General features: G+C 43.7%; 1 protein-coding gene and 1 pseudogene across 1 annotated transcript in view; both read left to right on the forward strand.

Annotated features, from left to right (window-relative positions):
- TRPM6 (transient receptor potential cation channel subfamily M member 6) overlaps positions 1 to 26,894 on the forward strand; it is a 112,489-nt gene that overhangs the window by 66,561 nt on the left and 19,034 nt on the right. The window contains exons 26-35 of the mRNA XM_066618057.1: positions 386 to 518; positions 3,504 to 4,627; positions 6,777 to 6,883; positions 12,119 to 12,245; positions 16,171 to 16,268; positions 18,680 to 18,744; positions 20,069 to 20,097; positions 21,848 to 21,898; positions 25,706 to 25,771; positions 26,545 to 26,831. Of these exons, the coding sequence (XP_066474154.1) occupies positions 386 to 518; positions 3,504 to 4,627; positions 6,777 to 6,883; positions 12,119 to 12,245; positions 16,171 to 16,268; positions 18,680 to 18,744; positions 20,069 to 20,097; positions 21,848 to 21,898; positions 25,706 to 25,771; positions 26,545 to 26,831 (2,087 nt within the window). The remainder of the gene's footprint in view (positions 1 to 385; positions 519 to 3,503; positions 4,628 to 6,776; positions 6,884 to 12,118; positions 12,246 to 16,170; positions 16,269 to 18,679; positions 18,745 to 20,068; positions 20,098 to 21,847; positions 21,899 to 25,705; positions 25,772 to 26,544; positions 26,832 to 26,894) is intronic.
- Positions 23,664 to 23,783, forward strand: LOC136643006 (5S ribosomal RNA; annotated as a pseudogene).

Genomic DNA, 26,894 nt, shown 5'->3' on the forward strand with positions numbered 1-26,894 from the left:
GGCAGAGATTTAATGCTGTAATAAGGGCTGAACTATATATTAAAAGTATGGAACCACACCACCTTGTCGTTATTAGCTAACACTGTTAATCACTCTCATGAAATTTGGATTCAGTTAGCATTGGCAGATGTTCTGTTTGTCACATATTAACAGTTTGGAAATGATCAGAAAGAGATTTTCTGGATCCATTGGGACAACTCCCTCTCAAATCCTATGCCTCTCCACCTGGGAGGAAGTCGCACTGAGCACAGTGGAATGAACAAACATGCATAGGATTGTGCTAGAGATCCCAGAAAGTAGATTCCTCGAATGTCTGCCTTTATGTATCAAAGAATGAGATGCACCCATATAGTAGTTAATCCTACTTCTTATTGCAATTATCCAGAGCTGTACCTGAGTGATGAGGAGCTTAAAAAGCTTCATGATTTTGAAGAGCAGTGTGTGGAAAAGTATCTCCATGAAAAGAACGAAAGCCTGCACTCCAGTGATAGCGAAAGAATTCGTGTTACAGCTGAAAGGTAGGAGACTATCTTCCACTGCAATGTTAGTTATACTGAAATTCATAGAAGATCTAACAGTTTAAAAATAAACTGATGTTCAGGGCCTCAGTCCTAAATACACACATTCTTCAAATTCATGGTATAGAATGGATGATGGCCGGATCCCAAAGGATCTCCTCTATGGAGAACTTGTGCAAGGAAAGCGCCCTACAGGTAGACCACAGCTGCAATACAAGGACATCTGCAAGAGGGATCTGAAGGCCTTAGGAGTGGACCTCAACAGGTGGGAAACCCTGGCCTCTGAGTGGCCCACTTGGAGGCAGGCTGCGCAGCATGGCCTTTCCCAGTTTGAAGAGACACTTGGCCAACAGTCTGAGGCAAAGAGGCAAAGAAGGAAGGCCCATAGCCAGGGAGACAGACCAGGGACAGACTGCACTTGCTCCCGGTGTGGAAGGGATTGTCATTCCCGAATCATCCTTTTCAGCCACACTAGACGCTGTTCCAGAACCACCTTTCAGAGTGCGATACCATAGTCATTCGAGACTAAAGGTTGCCAACATAAATACAGACATATTCAGACTTGTAATGCTAACATTCCAGCAATACATTTCATAATTTAAGGGTGCACTGAGCTGTCTTTTACTCATGCAGAGAATCTATTACAGATTTTTGGGCCTTAACTGGCAGTTAGTGTGCTAGTCGTGCAATGTAAGCAGCGAGATCGGGGTTTGTTTGGCCCAGCCTGGAACATGAGATCTCCTCCCCTGAGGGGGGATTGGAGGAGGTCTGGGAGCTGGGCAGGCTAAGAGGGCTCTTAGGGCATCGGCACCCAGCTCTCTTCCTCCTTTGCACGTGGGCACAGTACTGGCAGTTTGTTGGGCCTTAACTAGCAGTTAGTCGTGAACACGTTCTTAGGTGACATTTACTTATCAGGTATACTTGAATTTATTTCACTAAAGATGTCAGAGATCAAAGCTCAGGCCACTTATAGAGAAAGTGAGTGTTCGAATCACTGAATTCTGGACCCAGCCTATCTATAGAAAATAAAATTCAATAATAAAAATACAGATATAACCTAAATATCCATGGATTTTTCACCCATGGTTTTATCTCAACATGATGAGAAGGGCCCTTTAAATTAAAAGAGAAATAGCCTGGTTAACAATAGCCTGGTTAATGCAAGAGAGGGCAGTCAGCTGACAATCCATCAATCATTCTCCCTACAGGCACTTCACTCCAAGGCAAGTGACCCCTCCCTTCCCACTGAGCATGTGAAAGAATGCTAAATGTCAGTGATTATCACCTCTTCCATTCTGTCCCCCCTGCTCTGTGGCTCCTGGTGAAGGGAGGGGATTGCTGTCTCAGAGTGAAGTCTTTCTAAGTCTTTCTCTCTGCCTGGAGAGAGACTGATTGTCTGCTTGATGCATTACAAAGGTCAGCAAGGCTGTTTTTAAATCACTGAGCAAAAGGATATTGTTTTTAAAATGGATTTGCTTTAATGCAATTTTTGCCATACACATGAGTTCTGGGAACTGAACTCTCATGAATAACGAGACTCAACCTGTAGATATTAGTTAAACAGATCTTGAGAGGTAAAATACCTTTAGTATATTTGCAACCCCACTATAAATGGTGTTTTGAGCAAAAGAGCCATGGAAAGCAGTAAATAATTGTTTTTCCTCTAATTTATTCTTATTAACTATGCTCTGTGTTTCTAGTAGTGTATACTAACTGTTGCAGCGCAATGCTACTTGGGAAGCACCCAGGGTTTAGAACTTTGATGCCTGAGTGAGAGTGCTAAAAGCAGAAGCACTCTGAGGGTTTGAAAGTTAGAATTAGAGCAATTAGAAGTCAGAGCAATGAGAGACACAACAGACATTTAGAGGGTTGATGCAGGGAGAGCTAAGCCGGAAGTAGGACAGTATGAGATAGAGAGAGAAGTCCGCTCTCCCGGCTAGCTTCCTCAGACTTTTATTCATTCTTAAAACACATGATGACACTAGGGAAAATTATTGAAGGTTGCTGAAATCTGCACTGCTAAGAAACCTGCTGGCTCTGGCTTGACCGCAATACACATTCCTAGATATGCACTTCTTCGTAACATCCTCTGTTTACAGGCTTTGGGCAAAGACACTCAGCGTATTATTAAGGCCAAGAGTTTGCTCTTGCTCAGACGCAGGTGTGAGGTGCTGTCATTATTGCCAAATACTGCTAAAGCATCTCAAAGCCTAGCGCCTGTGTAGATAACCACTACACTAACACTACAAATAAGTTATTTATCTGTTGCATCTATGTCTTCCATTTAAGAAACTCATAGCAATGTCAATGACATTTCCAGGTGTTCTCCAGTCCAAGTACTGGCCAGGTCCAAACCTAGTGATATTTAGACATGGGTTTACATCAGGCTGTTCTCTGAATCACATTCAGACCAGACTATGCCAGTCATTTCATTAGTTTTGGAAGTCTGCTCAAGAAATAAAAGTATTGCGTCAGAGCCTAATTTGCTGTAACAGATTCTCATGTGAATGGAGCTAGAAAAGTGCAAAAAGTTCATCCCATATCCTTGAATATTTTGTGTCCACATATTATTATTTTACCAGCTTTATTCACTAGTGGGAAAACGAAATAAATTTGAAATAATAAAAAATGTATAAAAACGCTATTTTAATATATGGTAAACTGGGTAAAAGGCACTTTTTAAGTTGGTGCTCTTCTTTTATTTAGAGGGGCCCACCCATTTTATTTAACTGGCCCACTTCACCCCAGCAGTGTCTTTTCTGGTGGCTGTCTGCTGGTGTTCTTTTACATCCTTTTAGATTGTGAGCCCTTTTGGGACAGGGCACCATTAGCTGTTAGTTTGATTTTCTCTGTAAACTGCTTTGTGAATTTTCTGTTGAAAAGCAGTATATAAATACTGTTAATAATAATAATAATAATAATAATAATAATAATAATAATAATAATAATAATAATTAATATGTACATGTGGGTTTTTTCTCCTAGAGTTCAGGAGATGTTTTCACAACTGAAGGAGGTTCATGAGAAAGTATTTTACATCAAGGATGCTTTGTTGGCCCTAGACAGCCAACTGGGACACTTACAAGATCTTTCCGCTTTAACCATTGATACCCTGAAAGTCATTTCAGCTGTGGACACTTTGCAAGTAGAGGAGGCCCTTCTTGCAGATACAAAGCACCAGGCTTATAGGAAGCTTCCTCATAGCTGGAGCAACGCCATGTACTCAAAGACGTTAGGCAGTTTGGAACGTGCGAGTGACAAGGAGTTCAATTCTTACAGCATGCCACCTTCCCTTCTGAAAAACTTGGCAAGGAGCCAGTGGCCATCTGAAGGTCATCATCGGATTCTTGATGCATTGGACTCTGATGAGAAAACATCAAAAGACAAACGTCATAAGCAAGAGATTGAAAATGACACTATGACTTCTGGAGTATCTTCAGAGACTAAATCAACCCCTAGTTATGGACAGTTTCTTTTGGTTCCTTCTAGTCAACAAGGAGCCTCTTTCTCTGATGACATTGGCTTGAGTTTGTCCCTTTCAAGTACTCTGAACGAGCTCAGGGAAGAAGACCTGAATGCCACGGCCCAAACCGAACATGGCAGAATTGCTACTCACTTAATTGTACATCATACTACTCCTGCTGAAAGAAAGCCAATTATCCATCATGGGCAGGAACTGGACTCTATTATTTTTTCAGCAGCCAAGAAGGATAGTGAGAGAGCAGTGGAGCACTATTTGGCTACCCAAACACCCAGGAATACCTGTGACGTATCTCACCCTTCTCATCACCACAGTGAGGAACCAGGAGGTGGTTATGTGAATTGGGGGTTCTCAGAAGATGATGACAAGAGGGCTTTTACCAGTGGCAAGGCAAGACAGCAGCTATGCATGCATTCTCCCGACAGCCAAAACTGCAACTGCAGCCCCCAACATGTGCAAATAAAAGACTCCAAACCACTTTCCGATAGTTCCGACAGATCGGGCTACGGTAGTGACAGCTCACAGTCTCGTCCCCCATTCCAATGCAGCACGTCAGCCTGGATCAATCCACTTAAGAAAAATGGATCTTTCTGCAAGAAGAGGGCAGACAGGATCTGCAGGATAAAAGGCAAGAACACATGATTGCACTTCTTAAAAGCACTTTTCACTATTTAGATGTAAGCCCTTCAGAGAGATGTCAGGATCATGGTCCTGCTTTCATGCTCAGTAACTGTTGATTTTCCTCCATTCCAATACAACTGTAGGTCAGATTGTCTCTCCCCTGTCCCCGCTTTCTTCTTGTACATAGAATATGCATTCATATAATATCTAGCAGTTCAGTTCCAAAAACCTAGGGCTGTCTACCAGTTCATGAATCTTAGTTGGTTAATTTGATTGCTCAATTAATGGACTGCATTTAAACATTTTCATATTACCAGTATAGGTGCCTCATTAAAACCTGAAGGAAGTTTACAGTTATCTGAAAGAACCTTCCACTTATATTTAAGAATAATGATGATCTTTGAATGTTCTATAACACTAGAGTCAAACACAGCCTCAAAAAACAAACAAGTGTGCTATTAAGTCTTAGTTTCACTGATTTAAAATGGGCTCTTGCCAATTAAAATTATGCCTGACTCTTAACTCAAACTCTAGGTAATCAAACTACCAATTAGCAGCCTTACACAAATTACCTTTGTGTAATTTGTGCAGGAGGTCTGGTCTAGAGGGTAGAGCCTCCGTCTGCCTGAAGATAACTTCCACAAGGTCGCCAGTTCGAGGCCACCGGCACCGTGCGACCTTGAAGCAGCTGACAAGCTGAAGCCGAGCTATTCCATCTGCTCTGAGCGTGGGAGGATGGAGGCCAGAATGTGAAGCCAGATCGGAATGAAACACCCGAATGTAGTGGTTCTTGAAAGAAAGAACCTTCTTTAAATTGTAAAAATCCCTATTTAATAAGGGATTTAAAGAAAGCCTGCCTATGTAAACCGCCTTGAATAAAGTCTTGAATAAAGACCAAGAAAGGCAGTATATAAATACCTGTTGTTGTTATTGTTATTGTTACCTTCCTTAGGGTCATCCAGGGATTTTTTTTTTTTTAGGAACTCTGTATGTCAGTCCCCATCTCTGCTGCAACTCACTGTTTGCCTTGAGTAAGCTATCCCCTCTCAGCCTCACTTCCCCATCTGTAAATTGAGCATAATCGTAATCTTCATCATAGAATTAAAGTAGTAGACCCAAAGATAGTAGTTGGTGTTGTAGATCAGGGGTGCCCAAACCCCAGCCCTGGGGCCACTTGCGGCCCTCAAGGCTTCTCAAACCGGCCCAATGAGCCTCTGGCCCTCCGGAGATTTGTTGGAGCCCACACTGGCCCGACGCAACTGCTCTCAGCTTGAGGGAGACTGACCTCTCGCGTGAGCTGTGGGATGAGGGCTCCCTCCACTGCTTGCTGTTTCATGTCTGTGATGCAGTAGCGGCAGCAAAGGAAAGGCCAGTCTTGCTTTGTGCAAGACCTTTTATCGGCCTTGAGCTATTGCAAGACCTTCATTCATTCATATGCTCATCTTTAATATATTCATTTATGTAAACTTATGTAAATTTATTCACATTTTAAATATAAATTAATTCCTTTTTTCCCCGGCCCCCGACACAGTGTCTGAGAGACGATGTGGCCCTCCTGCCAAAAACTTTGGACACCTCTGTTGTAGATTAAAAGCATTATATAAACGATAAACACTAGCGAGGTTATGATGATGGTTGCAAACGTGCAATCCTGCCATGAATTCAGCGCTGAAGAAGGAAAAGTTTCCAGAACCATTTGTGCTGGTTTCAGCCCTGTTTATATGCCATCAAATCAAAGATTGGTAGCCCTGATGCAAAGCCCTGCACTGGGTCTCTTGTGGCATCCTCTGTCCAACCCATGATAGCACTCTGGGAGTTGCCATTACTGCCAGTCCTAAGGGTTGAAGCATCAGAAGGTGGGCCTTCTGATGGGCATGGGATCTCAGTCAGTGCCCAACCTAGTTGACCTCTGATGCCACTCCTGCAAAAACATGTTACAGTATATTCCACAGCACATTATACATTTTAAAAGCTTTTAATTTTACAATGCACACAAAGCTAAATATATTTTACATACTGAACTCCTTGTACCAAGGGCAAAGTTATGGTGGTACAAAGCCTGGAAAAGAAAACAAATAGTTCCCTAAATAATTGCAGTGTGAAACTTTTTAGAAGTTTCTCTGACACCTAATTTTGTTGTTGGCTTTTACTCTCAGAGCTATCAAAATCTGCTGCAGTATGTCAGTCAGTATGGGCAAAGGCAAAACTTGGAAACAAAGACAGGAGAACTTTAAAGAGGAGACGGAAAATTCTGCAGGTGCCAGTAAGTGCTGGTAGAATTAGGACCTCATATTCTTTTTCTGGCTATTATAAATATAGAATTATAGTGGTTAGTATGAAAACTCAGTTTATATTTCAGTTTTGTTTAAATATTGCTGTCACAGCTAATTAATCAATACTTCTTTGGAGATTACTCAGTAATTAACATCAAATTTTGTGTTTTCCTGTTTAATTCTTTGTCTTCAAAATTTGAATTTATCCTAAAGATGTCAATTTAGGAGAAAACAAACTAGAGTTCACTTACAATCAGTAATGTGGGATCATTTCAGGTATTTTAACATAATCTGAGAACATACGTAGGTTGAAGGATTAAGAGCCCAATCTTCCAGAGCACACTGTCGCAAACGTGCCATAAGACACGTCTGCGAGGCTTACCGCCAGGCCGGCACCTGTGCCAGCCCAGCGCTAGTCAGGCGCCCGTCCTTCGCTGCTTGGTGGGGCTCGGTGGCATGGTAAGTGGAGAGGGGGCGGGGAGGAGGTGTTCCAGGGAGGGGGGAGGCATGGGGAGGGCGGGCGGGAGGCGTACTGGGGGAGGGAGCAGGGAGGCAGGAGGCGGGTCCTGTCTGTTCATGCAGGGCTCGGCGCCCTACACGAACACCTTTACTTTACTGCCGACCTCTCGGTTGGTGGTAAAGTGAGTAGCCCCATTGCGGGCTTACAAAAGTCCCCTTTCTCCCGAGGCGCTGCCAGCGGCAGGCTGAGGCTCGCAGGATGCGGTGGCAGCCATTCTCGGCGCCGCTGCAGCTGCGCACCCCGTGCAGCTCAGGACTGGGCTGTTCGATGTTAAAACTGAGGACTGTGTGTTATTAAACAATAACACATTATTTTAAAATCTCATAACGATATTTTAAAAATCTCATAAATTTGGCACAGGAAGAGTGGAATTTAGCATACCTATTTAACCTGGACAGTGATAGGCTCTTTGAGACTGCCAAATTTCAGATATTTTGTTGTTAGCTCCTTAGATGAGTGGAGGCTGTGGGGTGGCGGGGACTGGAGAAAACTTGAATGTGTAATTGAAGGTCAAACTGTCTGATTATTTTATTTAAAACATTTCTACCTTTGCCAAAGCAAATGTCCAAGGCGGCTTACAAAATTTTAATAAAACAATAAAAAACTAAACATATATTTGTATGTATTGGATCCGTTGTCAATGACCTCTCTCAAAAGCAGTGATGAAATGTGGTTTTCAGGAAAGTTCTACACCTCCAATGAGAATTTTCCAGTTATCCTGATTTGGAGAGACGTGATGTGGAGTCGATAATCCATGGAGATCCTTTCCTGCTCTGTGCATATGTCATCCTCACATTAGGAACCTTCAACCAGCTGGGGAAATGGATATTTAGATATTTAAGTTATAAATACAAGGAGTCAACCACCTAAATTCCATTGAAGCTTACTTTCTAGAGCACTGCAGCAGGGCAAAGGGTTAAATTCCTTCCTCTTTCATGCTGCAGTAATCTAGTTTGGGGTCCACTGCAGCTGCTCTTTAATGAATAAACAATCAAGCAGAATATGCAGGACCAAACATCATGTTTAAAGTAACAACCTGTGTGCTTAACAGTTAGCAGTCAACAGTGTGCTTAACAGTTAAGCGCACAGGCTGTGACTTTAAACATGGTGTTCGGTTAAGTCTTAACCTTAACTATGGTAGATGCCATCCTGCGGATAAGCAGGATGTGCTTCTCAAATGTGCAGTGCCTTTAATCTTTACTTGCTCAGATGTCTGACTTTTTAGCAGAACTGGGGCTGAAATTAAACCCACCAGTTGCCTCTTTCCTTCATCCAAACTCTTCCTTTGTTCTGCTATTGCATCCTGGACCATGAAGCTGGGGACAAAATCCTTTTGGCACCCTTCTGTAATCCAGCTACTGCTCTTCCTTAGCTTTATTGTGTTAGTCATGATGGAGTCACTTTCAAGTCTCACTCTTTTCTTGAAAATTCTGGACCTCTATCAAATGTTCCAGGGCCTCTGAGAGGAATTTTGGCAGGGGGTACAAAGTTTCTTTTGGGCCCCTTCCCAAAGGGGAAGGGGTCAATGAGGGAGGAGGGCAGCGACTGGGGTCGATGAGTATAATAAATATAAATAAATAAAAGATGATGACAAAGCACATTTGATTTGAACATATTTGTTTATGCTGTAATGCAGATGAGAAAGAACAATACAGATAAGGAGACAGAATTCACATTGAAACATCATTTTATATTAATATTCAGATATGATCATCAGAAGACATAACTATTATTAAGAAATTTACAGTGCAATCCTATTCATGTCTACTCGTAAGTAAGCCTCATTGTGTTCAGTAAGGCTTACTTCCAGGAACGTGTGTATTGAATTGTAGCTTTATTTATTTTGCAAAAAGAGCTTTCCTGGCCTTTTGCTGTGAAAAGTTTTGAATCACAACATGGAAATTAATTGTTCTGGCAACGCTTGATTTGATACTTAGCCTGGCCAAATCCACAAGACGTCCCGGAGACATTGTAGATCTTAAATAATTCTTAATTAGCTTTAGTTTGCTAAATGACCGCTCTGCAGAAGCTACTGTTGCTGGAATTGTTAACAATAAGAACATAAGAACATAAGAACAGCCCCACTGGATCAGACCATAGGCCCATCTAGTCCAGCTTCCTGTATCTCACAGCGGCCCACCAAATGCCCCAGGGAGCACACCAGATAACAAGAGACCTCATCCTGGTGCCCTCCCTTGCATCTGGCATTCTGACATAACCCATTTCTAAAATCAGGAGGTTGCGCATACACATCATGGTTTGTACCCCATAATGGATTTTTCCTCCAGAAACTCGTCCAATCCCCTTTTAAAGGCGTCTAGGCTAGACGCCAGCACCACATCCTGTGGCAAGGAGTTCCACAGACCGACCACACGCTGAGTAAAGAAATATTTTCTTTTGTCTGTCCTAACCCGCCCAACACTCAATTTTAGTGGATGTCCCCTGGTTCTGGTATTATGTGAGAGTGTAAAGAGCATCTCCCTATCCACTCTGTCCATCCCCTGCATAATTTTGTATGTCTCAATCATGTCCCCCCTCAGGCGTTTCTTTTCTAGGCTGAAGAGGCCCATACGCCGTAGCCTTTCCTCATAAGGAAGGTGCCCCAGCCCCGTAATCATCTTAGTCACTCTCTTTTGCTCCTTTTCCATTTCCACTATGTGTTTTTTGAGATGTGGCAACCAGAACTGGACACAATACTCCAGGTGTGGCCTTACCATAGATTTGTACAACAGCATTATAATACTAGCCGTTTTGTTCTCAATACCCTTCCTAATGATCCCAAGCATAGAATTGGCCTTCTTCACTGCCGCTGCACATTGGGTCAACACTTTCATCGACCTGACCACCACCACCCCAAGATCTCTCTCCTGATCTGTCACAGAAAGCTCAGAACCCATCAGCCTATATCTAAAGTTTTGATTTTTTGCCCCAATGTGCATGACTTTACACTTACTGACATTGAAGCACATCTGCCATTTTGCTGCCCATTCTGCCAGTCTAGAGAGATCCTTCTGGAGCTCCTCACAATCACTTCTAGTCTTCACCACGCGGAAAAGTTTGGTGTCGTCTGCAAACTTAGCCACTTCACTGCTCAACCCTGTCTCCAGGTCATTTATGAAGAGGTTGAAAAGCACCGGTCCCAGGACAGATCCTTGGGGCACACCGCTTTTCACCTCTCTCCATTGTGAAAATTGCCCATTGTCACCCACTCTCTGCTTCCTGGCCTCCAACCAGTTCTCAATCCATGAGAGGACTTGTCCTCTAATTCCCTGACTGTGGAGTTTTTTCAGTAGCCTTTAGTGAGGGACCGTGTCGAACGCCTTCTGAAAGTCCAGATATATAATGTCCACTGGTTCTCCCACATCCATATGCCTGTTGACCTTTTCAAAGAATTCTATAAGGTTCGTGAGGCAAGACTTACCCTTACAGAAGCCATGCTGACTCTCCCTCAGCAAGGCCTGTTCGTCTTAAACTAATATTCTTAAACTAATACAAACATTTGGAAACAGGTCACCTAGTCTGTACTCTTTTCACAAGTTCAACAGATCTAATGGTTTTAATTGTGCAGTTCCAAAATTTGCTTTATGCACTGATGGTAAATGTTCCATTCATAACATACATTTCTATTTCCTTTTGAGGTGGAAACTCAGTTGTGATATATCCAGTGTCAAGGCCTACATTATGATCACTCCTCTCTCCTTCCAAATTCACTTTCACATTCATCTGTATGTCTACTTCTTTCTGTTTTTCATTTTCATTTTTTGCATCTGCCTCTTTATCAAAACTCTGTGCAGAAGCACCCAGATCAATTTGGGGATAAGGCTTTCAACATCTTCTTCTTGTTCCAATTCTACAGGTGAGCTCAATGGAGAACTCTGTGCATGTGAAGCTGCACCTCACCCAAACCGAAATAGTGTTTGTTGACCCTTCTATGAGTTTCTTCTCGTTCTTTTTTGTCTTTTCTTTTCTGGGCTCCTGATTTATGAGACTAATACATTTTAGAGACAGACCAGACTGAAGAGAAACCACAAATTTTTTTTTCAGACTTTGAAAATGTTGAGGGAATATTTAGGATGCCAGCAGGCCACAAGAACAGATCTTAGCCCCTCTCTTACAGCTCAGAGCACAGGTTTGCCTTGTGCACTAGTGCCCAAGCCTAGTAGGTGGCGCTGCCTCTTTGCCTTGTGGGAGCTGGAGGCAGTTCACAGAGACTGCTGCTGCGTTGCTGGCATTGCTTGGGATGAAGTTCCACCTCTGAGTTCCACCAGGCAAAGCAGCAGCGCTCCTGCATGAGGCCAGCCTGCGCGCCACTAAGCTCTGAGGGAGGGGCGCAGGCCCAGTAGGCTGTAGCCTGCTGCTTTGCCTTCTGGGAGTCCAGTTGGTCGGAGCTAGCGTCAGCGTCCTGTCTCCCATGCAGCAGTCTGCTGAGCTCTCAGGAGACTGTATCACTCCAGGCCCCCCTCCTCTAGCTCCTGCGCCCCCTTTCAGACCCTCGGCCCGGGTGCAAATTACCCCCTTTACCCCCCTCTCCTAGGCCCTGATACTTTCTCATAGTTACTGTTAATGCTTGATTCATAAATCATTTGCAAATAACTCTGCATTTCCCACTGCTTCAAAGCATTCATTATGAGGCAGTTATAGGATTGTGAGACTCTCCTCAATTGTCTGATTTGTTATGCTATTATTTTCACTTATTTTATGGCAGGTGATTACAGTCGATGGTTGTTCCCAGAACACCCAAGTTAGTTCGGACCTGCTTGAGAACAGAAGTGTGGGGGAAGAAGAGGAACTTCAAGCAAACTGGCTAACTGTGTCTAGCTTCAGTCAGCTAAGTATGTAACCCTAAACAAAGAATGAAGTGCAGAGTTTCAAAATACTGGCAAAATGCTGTACACAAGGGCTGCTTTAACAGAACAAGCTGCAGCCACGTTGGGTGCCTTTTGGGAAGAAAAGTGGGATATAAATCCAGTAAATAAATACATAAGTAAAAATATAGACACATAGTATTCATGTTCTTGTGAAAAATATCAAAAGTAGACACGCAAGTGTAGCATTACCATGCTACCCTGAGTATAAAATAAGGGACTGGTAAGTAGGAGAAGCTTTAGGTTCGCCTTTGCTCAGGGGGCAGTCACATTTGCAGACCCAGAGTGCAATCCTAACTGGCCTAACACCAGCAGAATAAGCACATGCAACTGTTGCAAAGGTGCCAGAAAGCATGTTGTGGCAGTGCAGATGCTCCTGGTGCTAGCACTAGGGCCTCTGCTGGCATCAGATCCCAGTGGAGCACCTGATGGTACCACTGGGTGGCAGAAGGGTGGAACTGAGATGGGGAGAGAGTGTAAGGGGGTGGGCGGAGGATAGGGAGGGGGGCAGGAATGGCGGAAGTAGCTACTGCCGTATCCCAAGCCTGATTTCCTGACATGGGGCTGCTTGGACTTGTGCCAGTGATTTTACTGGTGTAATCCCGAGTAACCCCATAGTGGTTGCTGGGGCTCACCTCAGGGGAACATAAAGTCCCCTTATCTTGGGGAGACCTCCAGAAGCCCCTCTTCCCACGCTGGATACAGTGGAGGCTGTTTCAGTGCCACTGCACTGCAGCATGGAAAAGTTAGGATTGGGCTGCCACCTGATCAGTGGCAGGTTACTGGTGAACATGACAGAGAAATGGGGAATTGTTCTGAATATACGGCTCTTCTAATGATCCAAAGGTTCTTTTTTTCTGACGGAAAGAGCTTCTTTCACTGGAAACGTTCAACTCCATTTTTTTCTAATCTAATAGCACCCTCCAGTGCATGTTGGCAGAACAATTGTTTTGATTAGATAGGCGGTATATCAGATTCGATTTGTGGCAGAGTAATTGGCATTATTCCTAGAATTCTAACTTCTTTCTACCCTTCTGCACAACGATGCTTGACTTAAAGCAGCGACCCATGTTTCCTGACCTATTGTTGTAGAGAATGTTGTCACACAGCAAAACAATCCATACAGCTTAATACGGCAGAGCACCAGAACAATCTCGACAGATTCTGCAGATAAAGGCATAATGGGCTATCTTCAATTGATGGCACAGGAGTGGGCTGCTTTGCCAGTCCTCCTTTTTCCTCTACCATACTCTGTTATCTCTGTTCAAGATTTCAGTACCCACTGAAACAGCCCGAAGCACCCATGCTACAACCTGTAGTGATATTATGTTGGATTGGGACTATGTCTATACACCTTTATGGGTTTTACTTTGGACTTTTTGTTACATCTGAGCTCATAGCCTCATGGGTTGGATTCCAAGAGCATTGACAAGCAAAGAAGAAAGAGGGTTGCTTTAGCTGCACAGTTATTCATCAGGACAACAGTGGTTACCCTATGTCCCAGTATGAGCTATGAACTGACTGGGAACAAGGCCAGGAAAGCGTTTACGATGTCTAACATTCAGAAAAGGATTATTTGGCCCCACACTCAATTGATTTTAATCAATTGTGCTTCACTGAACTTATTGAAAAAACAAAACAAAACCTGGACTTCTGAAATTAAACCTGTTAGATATAGTTGATATTGCCTAACTTCTCAGGCAAAATCTATCAGGTGATGTGTCACTCGGTATTGACCAGGCTCAAGTTTTTCTCTAAGGTGTTTCATATGTGTTGAATTTAGCATGGAAGTGAGGGTATTATCTGGTAGCTTGTACAAAATCTGAAACCCTTTGAGTCAACGGAGATTCTAGTCCCTAATTGTGAACGCATATTTGGAAACATAAAGCTAATGTTTGCTAAATTATCCATCAATTATAATGGTCATCCTGCAAAAACTCTGCCACATTATAATTGATGGATAATTTAGCTAACATTAGCTTTATGTTTCCAAATATGTCTTCACAATTAGGGACTAGAATCTCCATTGACTCAAATTGGGGTCTCCAGCCATGTTCCCTTAACACAACATCTGTCTTGCCCATAAATTTTTGTTGCTTTGACAGAAAATATTTACAGAAGATTCAGACAACTCTTCTTTAAACACATGCTAGCTTGCAAATTTTTGTTTGTACATGAGGTCTGGACTGAGCCAATCCCACCACATTTGGGGGAGAGGGCGGCCCAGTGGGACATGAATGTCCAAGACTCCCATGGCCAGAGTGAGGAAGGGAAGATATCACTGAGTGCTTTTCTGTAATCCAGTCATTGAGAAAGCGCCAATGTTGCCTCAGCAACAGCCAACTCTCCAGGTAGTTCGTAAAGGAAGATTTCTGAGATAGAAATTGGACCTCTTGGACATTTGGAGAGATGAGTGGAAGGGTGGCAGATGAGCTGGAGGCTGTATTCCCAGGCAGGAGTGACTCAAGAAAGACCACAGAAATAGAGGAGGAACAGAGTGATCACAGGGCGCCCTCCTTACTCCATGGCTAAGGTGACAGGCGAACAGACTAACAGCCCAATCCTGGGCTGCCGGGGTGCCAAAATGGCTGCCAAGGCATCTTGAGTGTGCTGGGCAGCTGCCAGTGGCTCTTTGAGGGAAGGGGACATTTGTCCCCTTCCCCCATGTAAGGCAAAACACCCTGAAATGGGGCTACTTGACTTTGCACTGGCTATTTAGCTGGTGCAGTCCTCCTAGCAGGCCAAGAGGCCCAAAGCAGGGCTCCTGGTTTGGTGGAGCTGAGCTCCCCTGCTCCCATCCCCCTCCTGCTACACTCCTTCCTCTTCCGTGCCTTCTCCCCGCCCTCTCCCTAACCTGGAACGCCTCTCCTGACTTCTCCCCACACCTCCACTTTTCTGCTGCCTGGCACTCCCACAGAGCACCAAGCAGTGGTTGCCCATCCTCTGCCCATTGCTGGTTTAGTGCGGGCTTGCTCTGAGCCAGTGCCCACATTGGCTGGGCAGAAGGTGTTGCACGCATGCCTTACGGCGTTTGCGATACTGCGTGCTGGCGCTGAGCCAGTGCTCACAGGTGAGGATCATGCCCTAAGGTAGTTCCACAGGATGGCTGGGTCTGCCATGGACACAGAGGCACACAATTTTAGTAAAAATTTCAAATTGTACAACTTCCTGCAAGTACAAATGTATAGTAATATTTACCTAATATTTTCTTTTCACTTCAGTGTAAAGTTCTGAGAAAGTGGTTGGTGCAGTGGACTCTTTTTCTTCTTTTTAGGGACTATTCATGCAGCATAAGATCTTTCCCACTGCCTGTTGCTGCTGTCTAGAACTGGCTTCTTTCTCCTTTGCTGTGTAATCTGCTTTGATGACTTTTTGTTAAATGTAGTTTATAAGCAGGTCCAGCCTAGACGTGAGGTTGAGTAAAGTGTTGGGCAATGAGTTGGGGGGGAGTGGTGAACTGACACCACTCCCCCCAACACCTTGCACCCAGCACCCAGCACCCTTGCACTTTCCTTGCATCCAGCAAATGCCTACTGCACCCTTCTAACCCGCCACTTACTGAGCCACTTCAATCAGTTTGCTTAATAAGCGTGCTCCAGAGACTGCTTGCACTGCCTCTTGCCTCTGCACAATTCTGCTTATTTCACACAAGATGAGTGAAGCATGCTGGGAGCACTTTTTTCTTTTAAATGTGGGGGGTGTTCTAGCATGATTGGTGGCTTTGCTCAAATTCAGGTAGGATATCTTCAGAGGCTGCTCCTGTTTATAGCTACTCTAAATAGAATAAAGAGCCTTTCTTACAGACTATTAATTCTTTTACTGACTTGGGAACGAAAATGTATTTTGTTTTCATTTCTCATGGGTTCTTGCAATGCTTGCTTACTTTGACTAGGTTTGGATTGCATCAACTGCGTGCACCAGAAAACCAGAAATCAAGGCACCACTAGACACACAGTGCAGATTTGTGACTACTTGAGGCAATCACAAGAGGTAAAGCTTCCAAAATGTATTGTGAGCCAGATCTTTCCATTCGGTAACTCTACTGACTGTTGTGAATTCAAACCAATTTCACACAGCTGAGCACTGCTGTGAAGAGACACTTTTATTGAGAAGTGAGAAATTTCATTTTATGCAGGCACAGAAGTTGCGAGGGAAGAAATAAGTAATTAACCACTTAATCCTAAGAGAAGATTAATAAGAGGGCATTAAACTGTTGAATCATGAAATGGGGGTGTATATGAAGAAAAAGTTTTTTAAAGAAAAAACGGAGGTTTTATATGGTAATTCTCTAGGCCATTAAGAAAATAAAGCGAATGAGGCTGACTACATTGAAAAAGTACACTGGGATAAATTCCAACTTCTTAGCTGTTGGGCAATATTATTCTTTGCAATGTGGGGACTAAGCAGTTGTAATGAACAGAAAGTAATCCTACCATTGGGATTTTGCATTTACCGTTTCATTTCCCATCATTTGAACCGATTTACCCACACTAGGGTTAAAACCAGGGCAATCTGAGTCAATTATGTTTTTTGCCATTGATTAATGGTGGTGAAAGTAGCCTGCTGATCAAAAGAGCATTGACTGTAGAAATGGCAGAACCTTCCTGCTGGTTCCCCTCCCCACTTCCTGAGCCTGTCAATGTTTGATTAAAAAAAGGGTACTGCATCAAACCTGTGAAATGGCACAGCATCAGAAAAACATTACAAAGCTACCTATCACTCCTAAATGAAATGTTTCAGGGAATACTGGCAAAGTAGAGACAGCAAACTAACCCTCTTGATGCTGTTCTGACTTAGTCATTCAGATGTGTACAATGTCCAGGAACTGGCTGTAGAGTGCCCGGACCTGTTGAAAATGAGCACTAGGAAAACGAAATGGCCTTATCAAAATGCAGAGGTTCTTTCTCTGCAGACACCTTCAAGTAGACTGCTGTCCACTTCTTTTTAAAATCCTCCCGACTCTTTGGTTCTGGAATGGACTGCTAGTCTGTGATCAGCCCAGGGTGTTCAGAATTCTGGCCTGAATAAATGAATAGATCAATCACAAACAGAACTCTGAATACACCAAAAGTTGCTCACAGATCTCATAATTCCAACTTAAGTTCTCTCAAGTTCCCCTAGGATTCATCCCACATTTCCTAGGCTTTCAGGCCTTGCTATCACATCAGGATAACTAAATCAGAGGCACCCAAAGGAGCAAGGAAACCTCAACCTCCCCTTCAGATCCTCAGCGCATATTGGCTAATGGCATCAAAAGAGGTGAGGCAGGCATAAGAGATGAAGAAGTTTGCACAAATGAGGTCGTTCTTAAAATCATATTTTACAGGAGAACTAAAATCCAGCCCATTATTTTTGTGATGGGGGAGATGTTGTCCAAGTTCATAATTTCTTTCCAGATGGCTCAAAAACTATTTGCCTTCAATCTGAGGCAAACATTAGAGCCCCCAGAATTCTTCTTTAGTGTAGACTGTAATCTATCCCTGAAGAGAAGTCCTTTCTCTCTTCCACCCCTACAGGCTCTTTTCCCAACCCACTCACCTTTCTTTCCCTCTCTTCTCACCTGTCTGCAGCAAATGAGGCAGAGGCTAAGGTGGCAGGCAGACCCACCCCCCCATCTGCAGCAAGGTGAAGGCAATTGTGTTGGTGAGAGGGACCTGCTACCTCTTTCACAGCAGCCTGGCAAAGAGAGTTGGGAGGGTGATGGGGTAGGTGAAAAGAGTCAGGGCAGGGGAACAGATTCAGATCCTATTACACTGCCGATATTGTTGGCACTGGGGCAGGGCTGGCCCTTGAATGATACAAATGATGGAGCTCACATCACATGGTGAGTTGCAGGGAGAAGAGAACAGACTTGACATGCCTGTTACCTGGTCTGCTGCCACCTCCCTTCAGTTCACTTTAGGCAGGGCCACTCTGATCTGCTCCCACTGGCTTTTAGGAGGTGAGGGGGTGAGGGTGATGCTGATGAGGGTGGTGAATTTTCTGCATCTCAGGTGTAACCTGCCCTCATACCGGCTCCAGACTGGAGGCATAAAAGAGTTCAGAATTGGTGGCATCCTGGCTTGCTGAAGTGCTTGATAATGAAGCCATAGTGGAGCACAAGCTGGCAAAGACACGGCCGAGAAGGACTCTGTGCAGCTTGGATCATTGCAACTGGCCACAGTATAGTTTCGGAATCCTTTATCACATGGTCCCAGTTCTTACACCTTTTAAACTTACTTTTTAAAGAATGTAGATACATGTTGTTTGTTTTTCTTCTGAATGAATGTGAGTTGGTTGATGAAAGAGGCTGTGACTGAAAGTGAATGAGACAAAGACCCAAAACACGGAAACAATTGGATGTTTTGGTTTAGAAAAATTTTCCTGACTCCAAGTAGGGTAATGTTTGCATTTCCTTTCAGGATTTAAATAACTGCATGGTTTGGACTCAGAAGAACTGGAAGAATAAGTTGAGCAGGAGTCCCTTGTAAGTATCTTACTTGCATTAAGTCGTCACCAATTATGGTTTTTGCTTTGGTTCATTGTAGTTCATTGGATCAATGCAAAATCCTTGAAGGTAAAGGGCAACAAGGTAAGTGCAATACTCCACCCCTCAGAAAGTTAATTGAACTGAGCTTTAACTAGGTTAGGCCACAATCCTATCCACACTTGCCTGAGAGTACGCACCATTGACTATAATGGGACTTACTTCTGAGTAGACATGTATAGGACTGGGCTCTTAGATCCTTGTTTTCGCTGTTAACTGACCTAGCCTTTGGCCCTTATATGTCTTTAGCTGATATTCCTGAGACACTGTGCATATCATTGCTGGTCCTATTGAAACGCAGAAAAAATTGACTGACCTGTGTACATGGGGCAAGAGATCCATTGGACCACACACATGACGGTGTTATTTATGCCAGGGCTTTTCAAACTGGGGTGTCGCAACACCCCAGTCTGAGGGTCCTGGACTCTGCCCCCTTAAGGGTCAGGGGGGAGGCAGTGACGCGATCCCCAGAATCGTGTTGCTCAGGAGGCTGGGGGTGCGGGGAGCCCTGTGTGAGCGTCTGCAGGGTTCCCCAGCCTCCAGAAAGTGAATCGCACTCCACTTTCGGTTTTGCAGAAGTGGAGTGTGATCGCTCACTTTTAGAAGGTGGGAGGCCCTGCAGACATTTGCGCAGGGCTCCCCGCACCCCCAGGACGCTGCTGCAGGGTCTGGTAAGTGCATGCCAGTCCCTGAAGCCCCCTGAGTGATGCGAACCTGGGGATTGCATCACTGCCTTCCCCCCACTCCTGCTATCTTCCCTACTCCCCCGCAAAGACTTATTGGCTCTCAAACTCTCTGGGAGAGTTTGAGAACCACTGATCTTTGCCAAAGAAACCTGGCGCTTCCAAAGACAGATGACAGTACACTTTCTTAATATGGATGCAATTTCATACCCATCAGGGATGTATGTAGCATTGCTTTTTCTTTGTGCACAGTGCCTCGCGTAGCACCAAAGCATCTCTGTATTTGGATAAATGACAACAAACAGCAAGTACAATACTGGTGAAAAATAGATATAATGAGAAATATAACTTTGCATCAATAAACTTCAATTTTGTGCAGAAATGCATAGTTGTATATGAGTGCAACACACACTTTTGTGTTTGTTCACCCTTTTGTTTGCAAAACACTACATTTCCCCCCTCCATTGAAACATTTATGATGTATTTATTTGAATATTCAAATTTCAAATTTTTGGTTACATTTTTTTCATCCACCGAAAACCATGAAAATATTTAACATTGATGTAATCAATTTTGTACAGGTTGGAAAGAAATTCAAGTGGAGCTGATGGTAAGCTTTTACTTTTTCTGATTTATAAATGGCACCATCTACTTACTTGCCACTATTATCATTGTGAATAAAGGGGTGTCTGAAAAATTCCCAAGAAAATAACTGTAGGCAAAAAACTGCCAAGTCCAAGAAATGAAAAGCAAAAATAAAGAGAAAATCATTTATTTTCTGTACTGTTGTTCTAGTTACAATAGCTTTATTTGGAAAAAAGTTTAGTTTTAATTTCCAGACAAAAATGTCTGGGAATGAAGCAGTAGCTCAATGGTAGAACACATGCTTTCCATAAAGAAAATCCCAGTTTTAGCCCCTGATATCTTCAAATAGGACTGGAAAGATTCCTGTATGAAACCCTGGAGAGCCACTGCCAGTCAGTGTAATCCTAAGCGGTTTAAGGCAACTTAATGCATCAATAACTTTTTTATTTTGGGAGTAGGAAGTCTGCTTCTCTTACAGTCACATCAGATACTACATGGTTGGTGCTAGTTTGGAATCCAGACTATGATTTCTGCTTCAACTATACAGGCAAATCTTTGTTTTAGAGCAGTGGGAAAGGCTTCCCCTGCACAAATGGTGCCTACCGTTCTACTGAACAACCTCGTGGTTGCGATGCCGCTCTACCCCTAACTGAGCCCCGGATTGCCATTTCCAAGGTCTGTTACCCCTGCTGCCATTGCGCCCAGATTTCTGAACAGATAAGGCAAGCTGGGATGCAGTTTGGGGGAGAGTGGTGCCTTGACCACAAGGCTCCCCTGTGCAACAGCAAGTGCTGTTCACATGGGGGAGAGGTTGTACAGGGCACTGGATCCAGCCCGTAGGCCAGAGTCTGGAGAGTCCTGTTTTAGAGGCATAACCTGTATTTTCTGTCTGTTTGGCACTCTTATTTCTATGGTTCAGAAGCCTGGAGTATATATGTGGATGTGGAATATAGATGTGGACGTCTGGGTCAGTTGTGGTTTGTCAGTTCAGACATTATACAAAACCATAGTTAGTACAAACCATGGTTTGTAGACCTACTTCAAATCATGTTTTCTGATTTTATTTGTTTAGAAGATTTTTATACTCCCTTTCCCCAGGCTAGAAGCTTGGCACTGATTCTGGTTTGCCAGCTGACCATAAACTGTGGTTTGTCAATTTAGACATTATGCTGAACCCGTAGTTGAGCATTTTAATTACGGTTTTATATGTTGTATGATAGGTGCACAGTTCAAATATCTCTAAGATCAGATTACCATTTTTTAAATAGGACCTAGTATATGGACAGCTTTATAAATATAGTATCTCTTTGTTTTGTCTCCTTTTTATTTGTCTGCTTAGTTTTTATAGCATTTAAAATGTCATGGGTTAATGAACCAGTATTATGATAGTGTCAATGCCATAATGTAGTTAATGGAATGTGCAGTGGCTGGAGACAGAGTTGAGGAAATCATACCTTTGGGATCTCATGAAGCATAGTAGTAAAAGGGGTTTTAACATCTCTGAAGTGTAATTACCAGTTCTTCAGCTTTGGGGAGATGTGAATGTCCTTGAGTTGAATATTGCCTGTTATTCTCATCCTCAGTGTGATTTTATTTTATTGATAGTTTACAGAGGCTACATTTTGTACTTTATAGTACAGTTAAACTAATTGCCCCTCCACAGAATGCTAAAGCAGTCACTAGCTTCATGATGATCTTGAATGCATAGTGCTTCAGAACGGTGCATTTATCTTTGCTTCCCCTATTTAAAATCCTTAATTTTTTTTTCCCCCCAGAAATCTCATCCTCCTTAAAGCCCCCTCAAGATCTGCACCATCATTACTCAGGTCAGCTGCGAGTATCTAAATGGCAGGTGAACCATTGCATTAGTTGATAAGCACATTAATTCTTTTTCCCTGTCACTTTCTGATATTCTCTCTTTGAAGTCTATCAGGAGCAGTATATTGAGATTATTCCTAACATGGGAGCCAGGGAAGATTAAGAATATTTATTATTTTTAGCACTAGCTTCTGCATATCAAGCAGTTGTTGGCAAAATACGTTTGGAGGAAAAAATAAATTCTGGCAAGGACTAAATGACAGATTCCCAGCCAAAGACAACACAGAGAAATGACAGAGCATTCCCAGAAAACACAGAAACAACAGTTTGTTAATAACCATCACCTCCTACTTGTGTTGAAAATACAGTCTTTACTGTATATTTGTGCTTTCACCCAGCTTGCCTCTAAGTAATCACTTAACTGTCTTCAGTTATGTTTTACTGGAAATATCTAGGAAAATTAATCTAGGCACAAAGCAGTTGGAAGGAATCTGAATGTCACCTACTCCAGCTCCCAGTAGTATGAATCTATGTCCTTCTTTACAGTAGTGTAGCTGGGAGGGCGGCAAAATGGTTAACTACTGCAGGCACCATCATGCACCATGTAAGCCGCTCCATCCACTCACCATTGGAGCTTTCTGGGCAGTGATGGCAATGCGCAGGTGTGTACCAAACCAAATGGTGTCTCCTGCGTATTGTCGTCACTGCCTGGAATGTCTCCAATGGTGAGTGGGAGACATCTGGGAGGAGCCGCTTACATGGTGCATTGCGGCTCTTGCAGTACTTACCATTTTGCCCCTCTCTAGCTATGTTACTGCTTTTTTAACCTCCCACAAGTAACTTCACATCTTCCAGTCCATTGTTAGCTATGAGAGGCAGGGAAGCATGGACAAGATAGTGTGCCATGACACGTACGCCTAGAAGAAGTGATAGTTCAGTAGAATAATTAAAGTATTTCTGGCAAGCAAGCCAGATCTGCTGTTTCAACCTCAGTTGCTTCCAAAGGACAAAAAGAAAAATCCCAAAACCTTGGGAAAGACAGTGTGTTCCTGATAACAGTGAGACACAATGCAGACACAAGATTAAGGGCCCAATCCTATCCAAATTTCCAGTGCCTATGAAGCCACAATATAGCCCATTGAGGCATTCCCTTACCTTGCTCTGTAACTGCCTCCCCACTGCAGGATGCGGTACACACTCCGAAGGCACAGCTGCATCAGCACTGGAAAGTTGGATAGGATTGGGCCCTAAATGTAATAAAATATCCATCATACCTTTATTCAGGTGTTTTGAATCTGTCACGTTGCTGTGCTTCCTTGACAATTCTACTCAAAATGTTCTAGACTTTTTTTTTACCTCAATCAGTTACCTCAATTTTTTTTTACTCGAGTGTAAATCAACTAATGAACAGTTCAGCCATTCAGGCACTGTTTGGTCTCTGCTCTGCACTTCCAGAAAATCCTTACTGCAAAGCTGTTTCTCTGTGGCAAATGAATGAGGAAATGTGTAGAACCTGCCACCAGATGGCCCTGTAGCCCTTATTTATTCTAGAACTTCACACAGGAGACTTCAAATTATCAGGAACAGCACACTTAGATGAACTTCCAAAGTTTTGTCATATTTACAGTTAATAACGGATTATTATCCCTCTCTCAGCTATAATATCTTAAGCCAGCATTTCTCAAAATTTGTCTTCTGTTGAACCACTTCACAAGGCCCACCAATTCAATGTCCCACCTGGAAGTAACTAGCAATTACATCATCACCTGTTACTTCTGCAGTAACTGTTATCCTGCACATTCCCAATCTTGTCTGATCTCGGAAGCTAAGCAGGGTCAGGCCTGGTTAGTACTTGGATGGGAGACCGCCTAGGAATACCGGGTGCTGTAGGCTTATACCATAGTCTTTCGAGACTGAAGGTTGCCAACCAGTTACTTCTGGGTTGGGAGGCCAGAGGTGATGTGACAAACATTAGTAAGAGACTCAGGGTGGACAGGAGGGTTTTTTGGGCACGGAAAAGCATGCTTTGGAGCTCTTCCTTTCTAACCGAGCCTCCTACCACTGTTTGTTGTGTCACATTCCTGGTCTTGCTGCCAGGTGGCAGGTATCCAGAGGTCCCCTGAGTACCACCAGACACCACCTCAAGTACCACAATGGCACCTGTACCACTGGTTTAAAAACACTGTCTTAAGTAATTGATAAAAATCCAACACACCTCCAGTGAAGGAGTGGGGTAATGAATGTCATAGCAGCAACCCTGCTGTGTTTAGATGGTACAGTGTGACACTCAGTTGTGTTCAGGGTAACATGGCATCATGCCAGCAAGCCCCCCCTTCACCTCCCTGCTCTCCTCTCCTGAGAGAGGAGTGTCAGTGTTCATCTGGAGAGGTAAATGTGGAGAGGTAAATGTTGTCTCCAAGGTGAGATTTCCTTGTGAGCTGGAATGCTTGGCACAAACAAGAGAAAAGAGGTGTGCAGGAGTCCCCATATCTTTCCCCCAGAAAAGCAGATATGGAGAGAAATTTTAGTGGAAGAGTAAATTTCAGTGGGAAATTGGCTGAAGGATTAGGGCAATGGTTCCCAAATTTTTTTGACTGGTGGCTCCCTTGACCTACTGGGCCCTTGGCCACGGCTCCCCATTAGGGTTACAATCCTATACATTGTATAGCGCAGTAGGTTTTTTGCTAGGATTTCGCAGCTCCCCTGGCTGGTTTCCATGGTTCCCCAGGGAACCACAGCTAACAGTTTGGAAACCACTGGATTAGGGTGTTAATCAACTGCTGCACATGATGGTTTGCTCATGATTATGGCTGCTCAAGAATGCAGCTGTGTTTTCTTTAAAAAAAACAAAAACAAGCTGGAGTAAATCCACATGTGCCTGAATATAATGTACAGTTTGGCCCTTCAGATGCATATCAATACTTCTTTTCTGTCTTCCCAGCCAGCATAAGTTACTGCTTCCCTATAGATCTACCTCGTACGGTTGAAATGAACATAACATAGTTTAGTCCAGGGGTGTCCAAACTTTTTGACAGGAGGGCCACATCATCTCTCCGACAGTGTGATGGGGGCTGGGGAAAAAAAATGAATTTACATTTAAAATTTGAATAAATTTACATAAATGTACATAAATATATTAGAGATGGAACTTATATGAATGATTGAAGGTCTCATGATAGCTCAAGGCCTGTAAAAGACCTTGTGCAAAGCAAGGCTGGCCTTTCCTTTGCTGCCGCTGCTGTTTCACAGACGTGAAACAGCAAGCAGTGCAGGGAGCCCTCAGCCCACAGCTCGCACAAGAGGTCAAGCAGTTGGCCCTTGCGCTGATGTCAGTTGCATCAGACCAGCATGGGCTTCAGCAAGTCTCTGGTGAGCCAGAGGCTCATTGGAGACTGGGGGCTCCCCACGGGCTGGATTGGGGGTCCCTGAGGGCCGCAAATGGCCCCTGGGCTGGCGTTTGGGCACCCCTGGTTCAGTCAACACTTCTAAGACCCTCGCAGCCAGGAACATGGTAAGGGAGAGGTGGCTGGATTGGTGTTTTTTTCTCAGCTATACCAGCACCCTTATGGTGGGTGTTGAACAGTGCAAAGAATGACTACCCCACTGATTTCTCAAGCATAACAACCTGTGTCCAGCTTACACGAGTGGGGGAGTACTGATACTTGAGAAGCCTATAAGATACTGAAGTAAGGAGATATGTGATGGTTAGACACAAAGGACTGTGTCAGCATCTATATAAAAGATAACATCCAATGTAAAATATGAGTAGATTATGTGCTTTCCAAGTATGGGTTGATCTGTCTGTCTCTCTACAGCTGTTGAAAGGAACAATTTAATGCGATTGGCTCACACAATACCATTTACACCAGTGCAGCTCTTGGGTGAGTACCAAATTCTGTATTATTGTTTGAAGACAGTGGGCAGCCCATTCCTAAGTAACTCCCTGTGCAGCGATGATGTGCTGTTCTTCCTCGCTCCCTGTGCAGAGGGAGTACCAATAGGGTGCACACCGTATCCTGTGGGTGGAGTTTCAAATCTTGGAAGTCTTTTGGCAAGGGAACATTTGTTACCTCACCCTGGGTTAAGCCCCTGCCACCTGAATGGATCTGCTTGGACCTCCACCAGCTATAAAGCTGGCTCAAGTCCAAATGGACCAGGAAGGCAGACCAAGGACTGGATGAGGAATAGGACATCAGTGGCACTACTGCCACTGATACAGCCACTTTCTTGCATTGATCTACCTTCCTTTATACCCCATACCTTCCCTCTCCCCTCCTTCCTTCCACCCTCTGCACTGACTTACCAGTGCCAGGAGATGCGGATGTCCAGCAGGCACATAGATCTGGCCGTGGTCATGTTGAACGGTGTGTCTTGCTTTCTGATAGCCTTAAAGGGCCTTACAGTGCTGGATCACTAGTTCTGACAGTGTAAGACCCTATTAGGATTGGGCTGTTAGTCTTGGAAGATCTAGTAGCTGCTTTGTTGTTATGAGCATGAAATCCTAAGACTTGTATCCATCACATTTAACTCCTGGATACAGTGCCAGCAAGTCATTGCTTTGTAAATAAATTGTTTTAAGAATGCAAACTTGGTGTATGAGTTCTCTAACTCGGTGTGTATTTTCTAAAACAATTCTAATTTTTCTTGGCTGTAGCTGGAGAAGAAGTAACAATCTATAGGTTAGAAGAGAGTTCACCTTTGAACCTTGATAAAAGCATGTCCTCTTGGTCACAGCGAGGCATGGCTGCTATGATCCAGGTTTTGTCTCGGGAGGAGATGGATGGAGGTCTGCGGAGAGCTATGAAAGTCGTCTGCACTTGGTCTGAGAGCAATGTCCTGAAGATGGGCCAAGTCTTCATTGTCAAGTCTTTCCTTCCTGAGGTAGTTCAGACCTGGAAAAAGATCTTCCACGAAGGCACAGTGCTCCATCTCTGCCTCAGAGTGAGTACAACATAGTAGGGAATCCATCCATGCCCCATGTGACCCAATGAAGCCCTCAATGCA

Source organism: Tiliqua scincoides, chromosome 2 (assembly GCF_035046505.1).
Source record: "Tiliqua scincoides isolate rTilSci1 chromosome 2, rTilSci1.hap2, whole genome shotgun sequence".
Lineage (NCBI taxonomy): Eukaryota > Metazoa > Chordata > Lepidosauria > Squamata > Scincidae > Tiliqua > Tiliqua scincoides.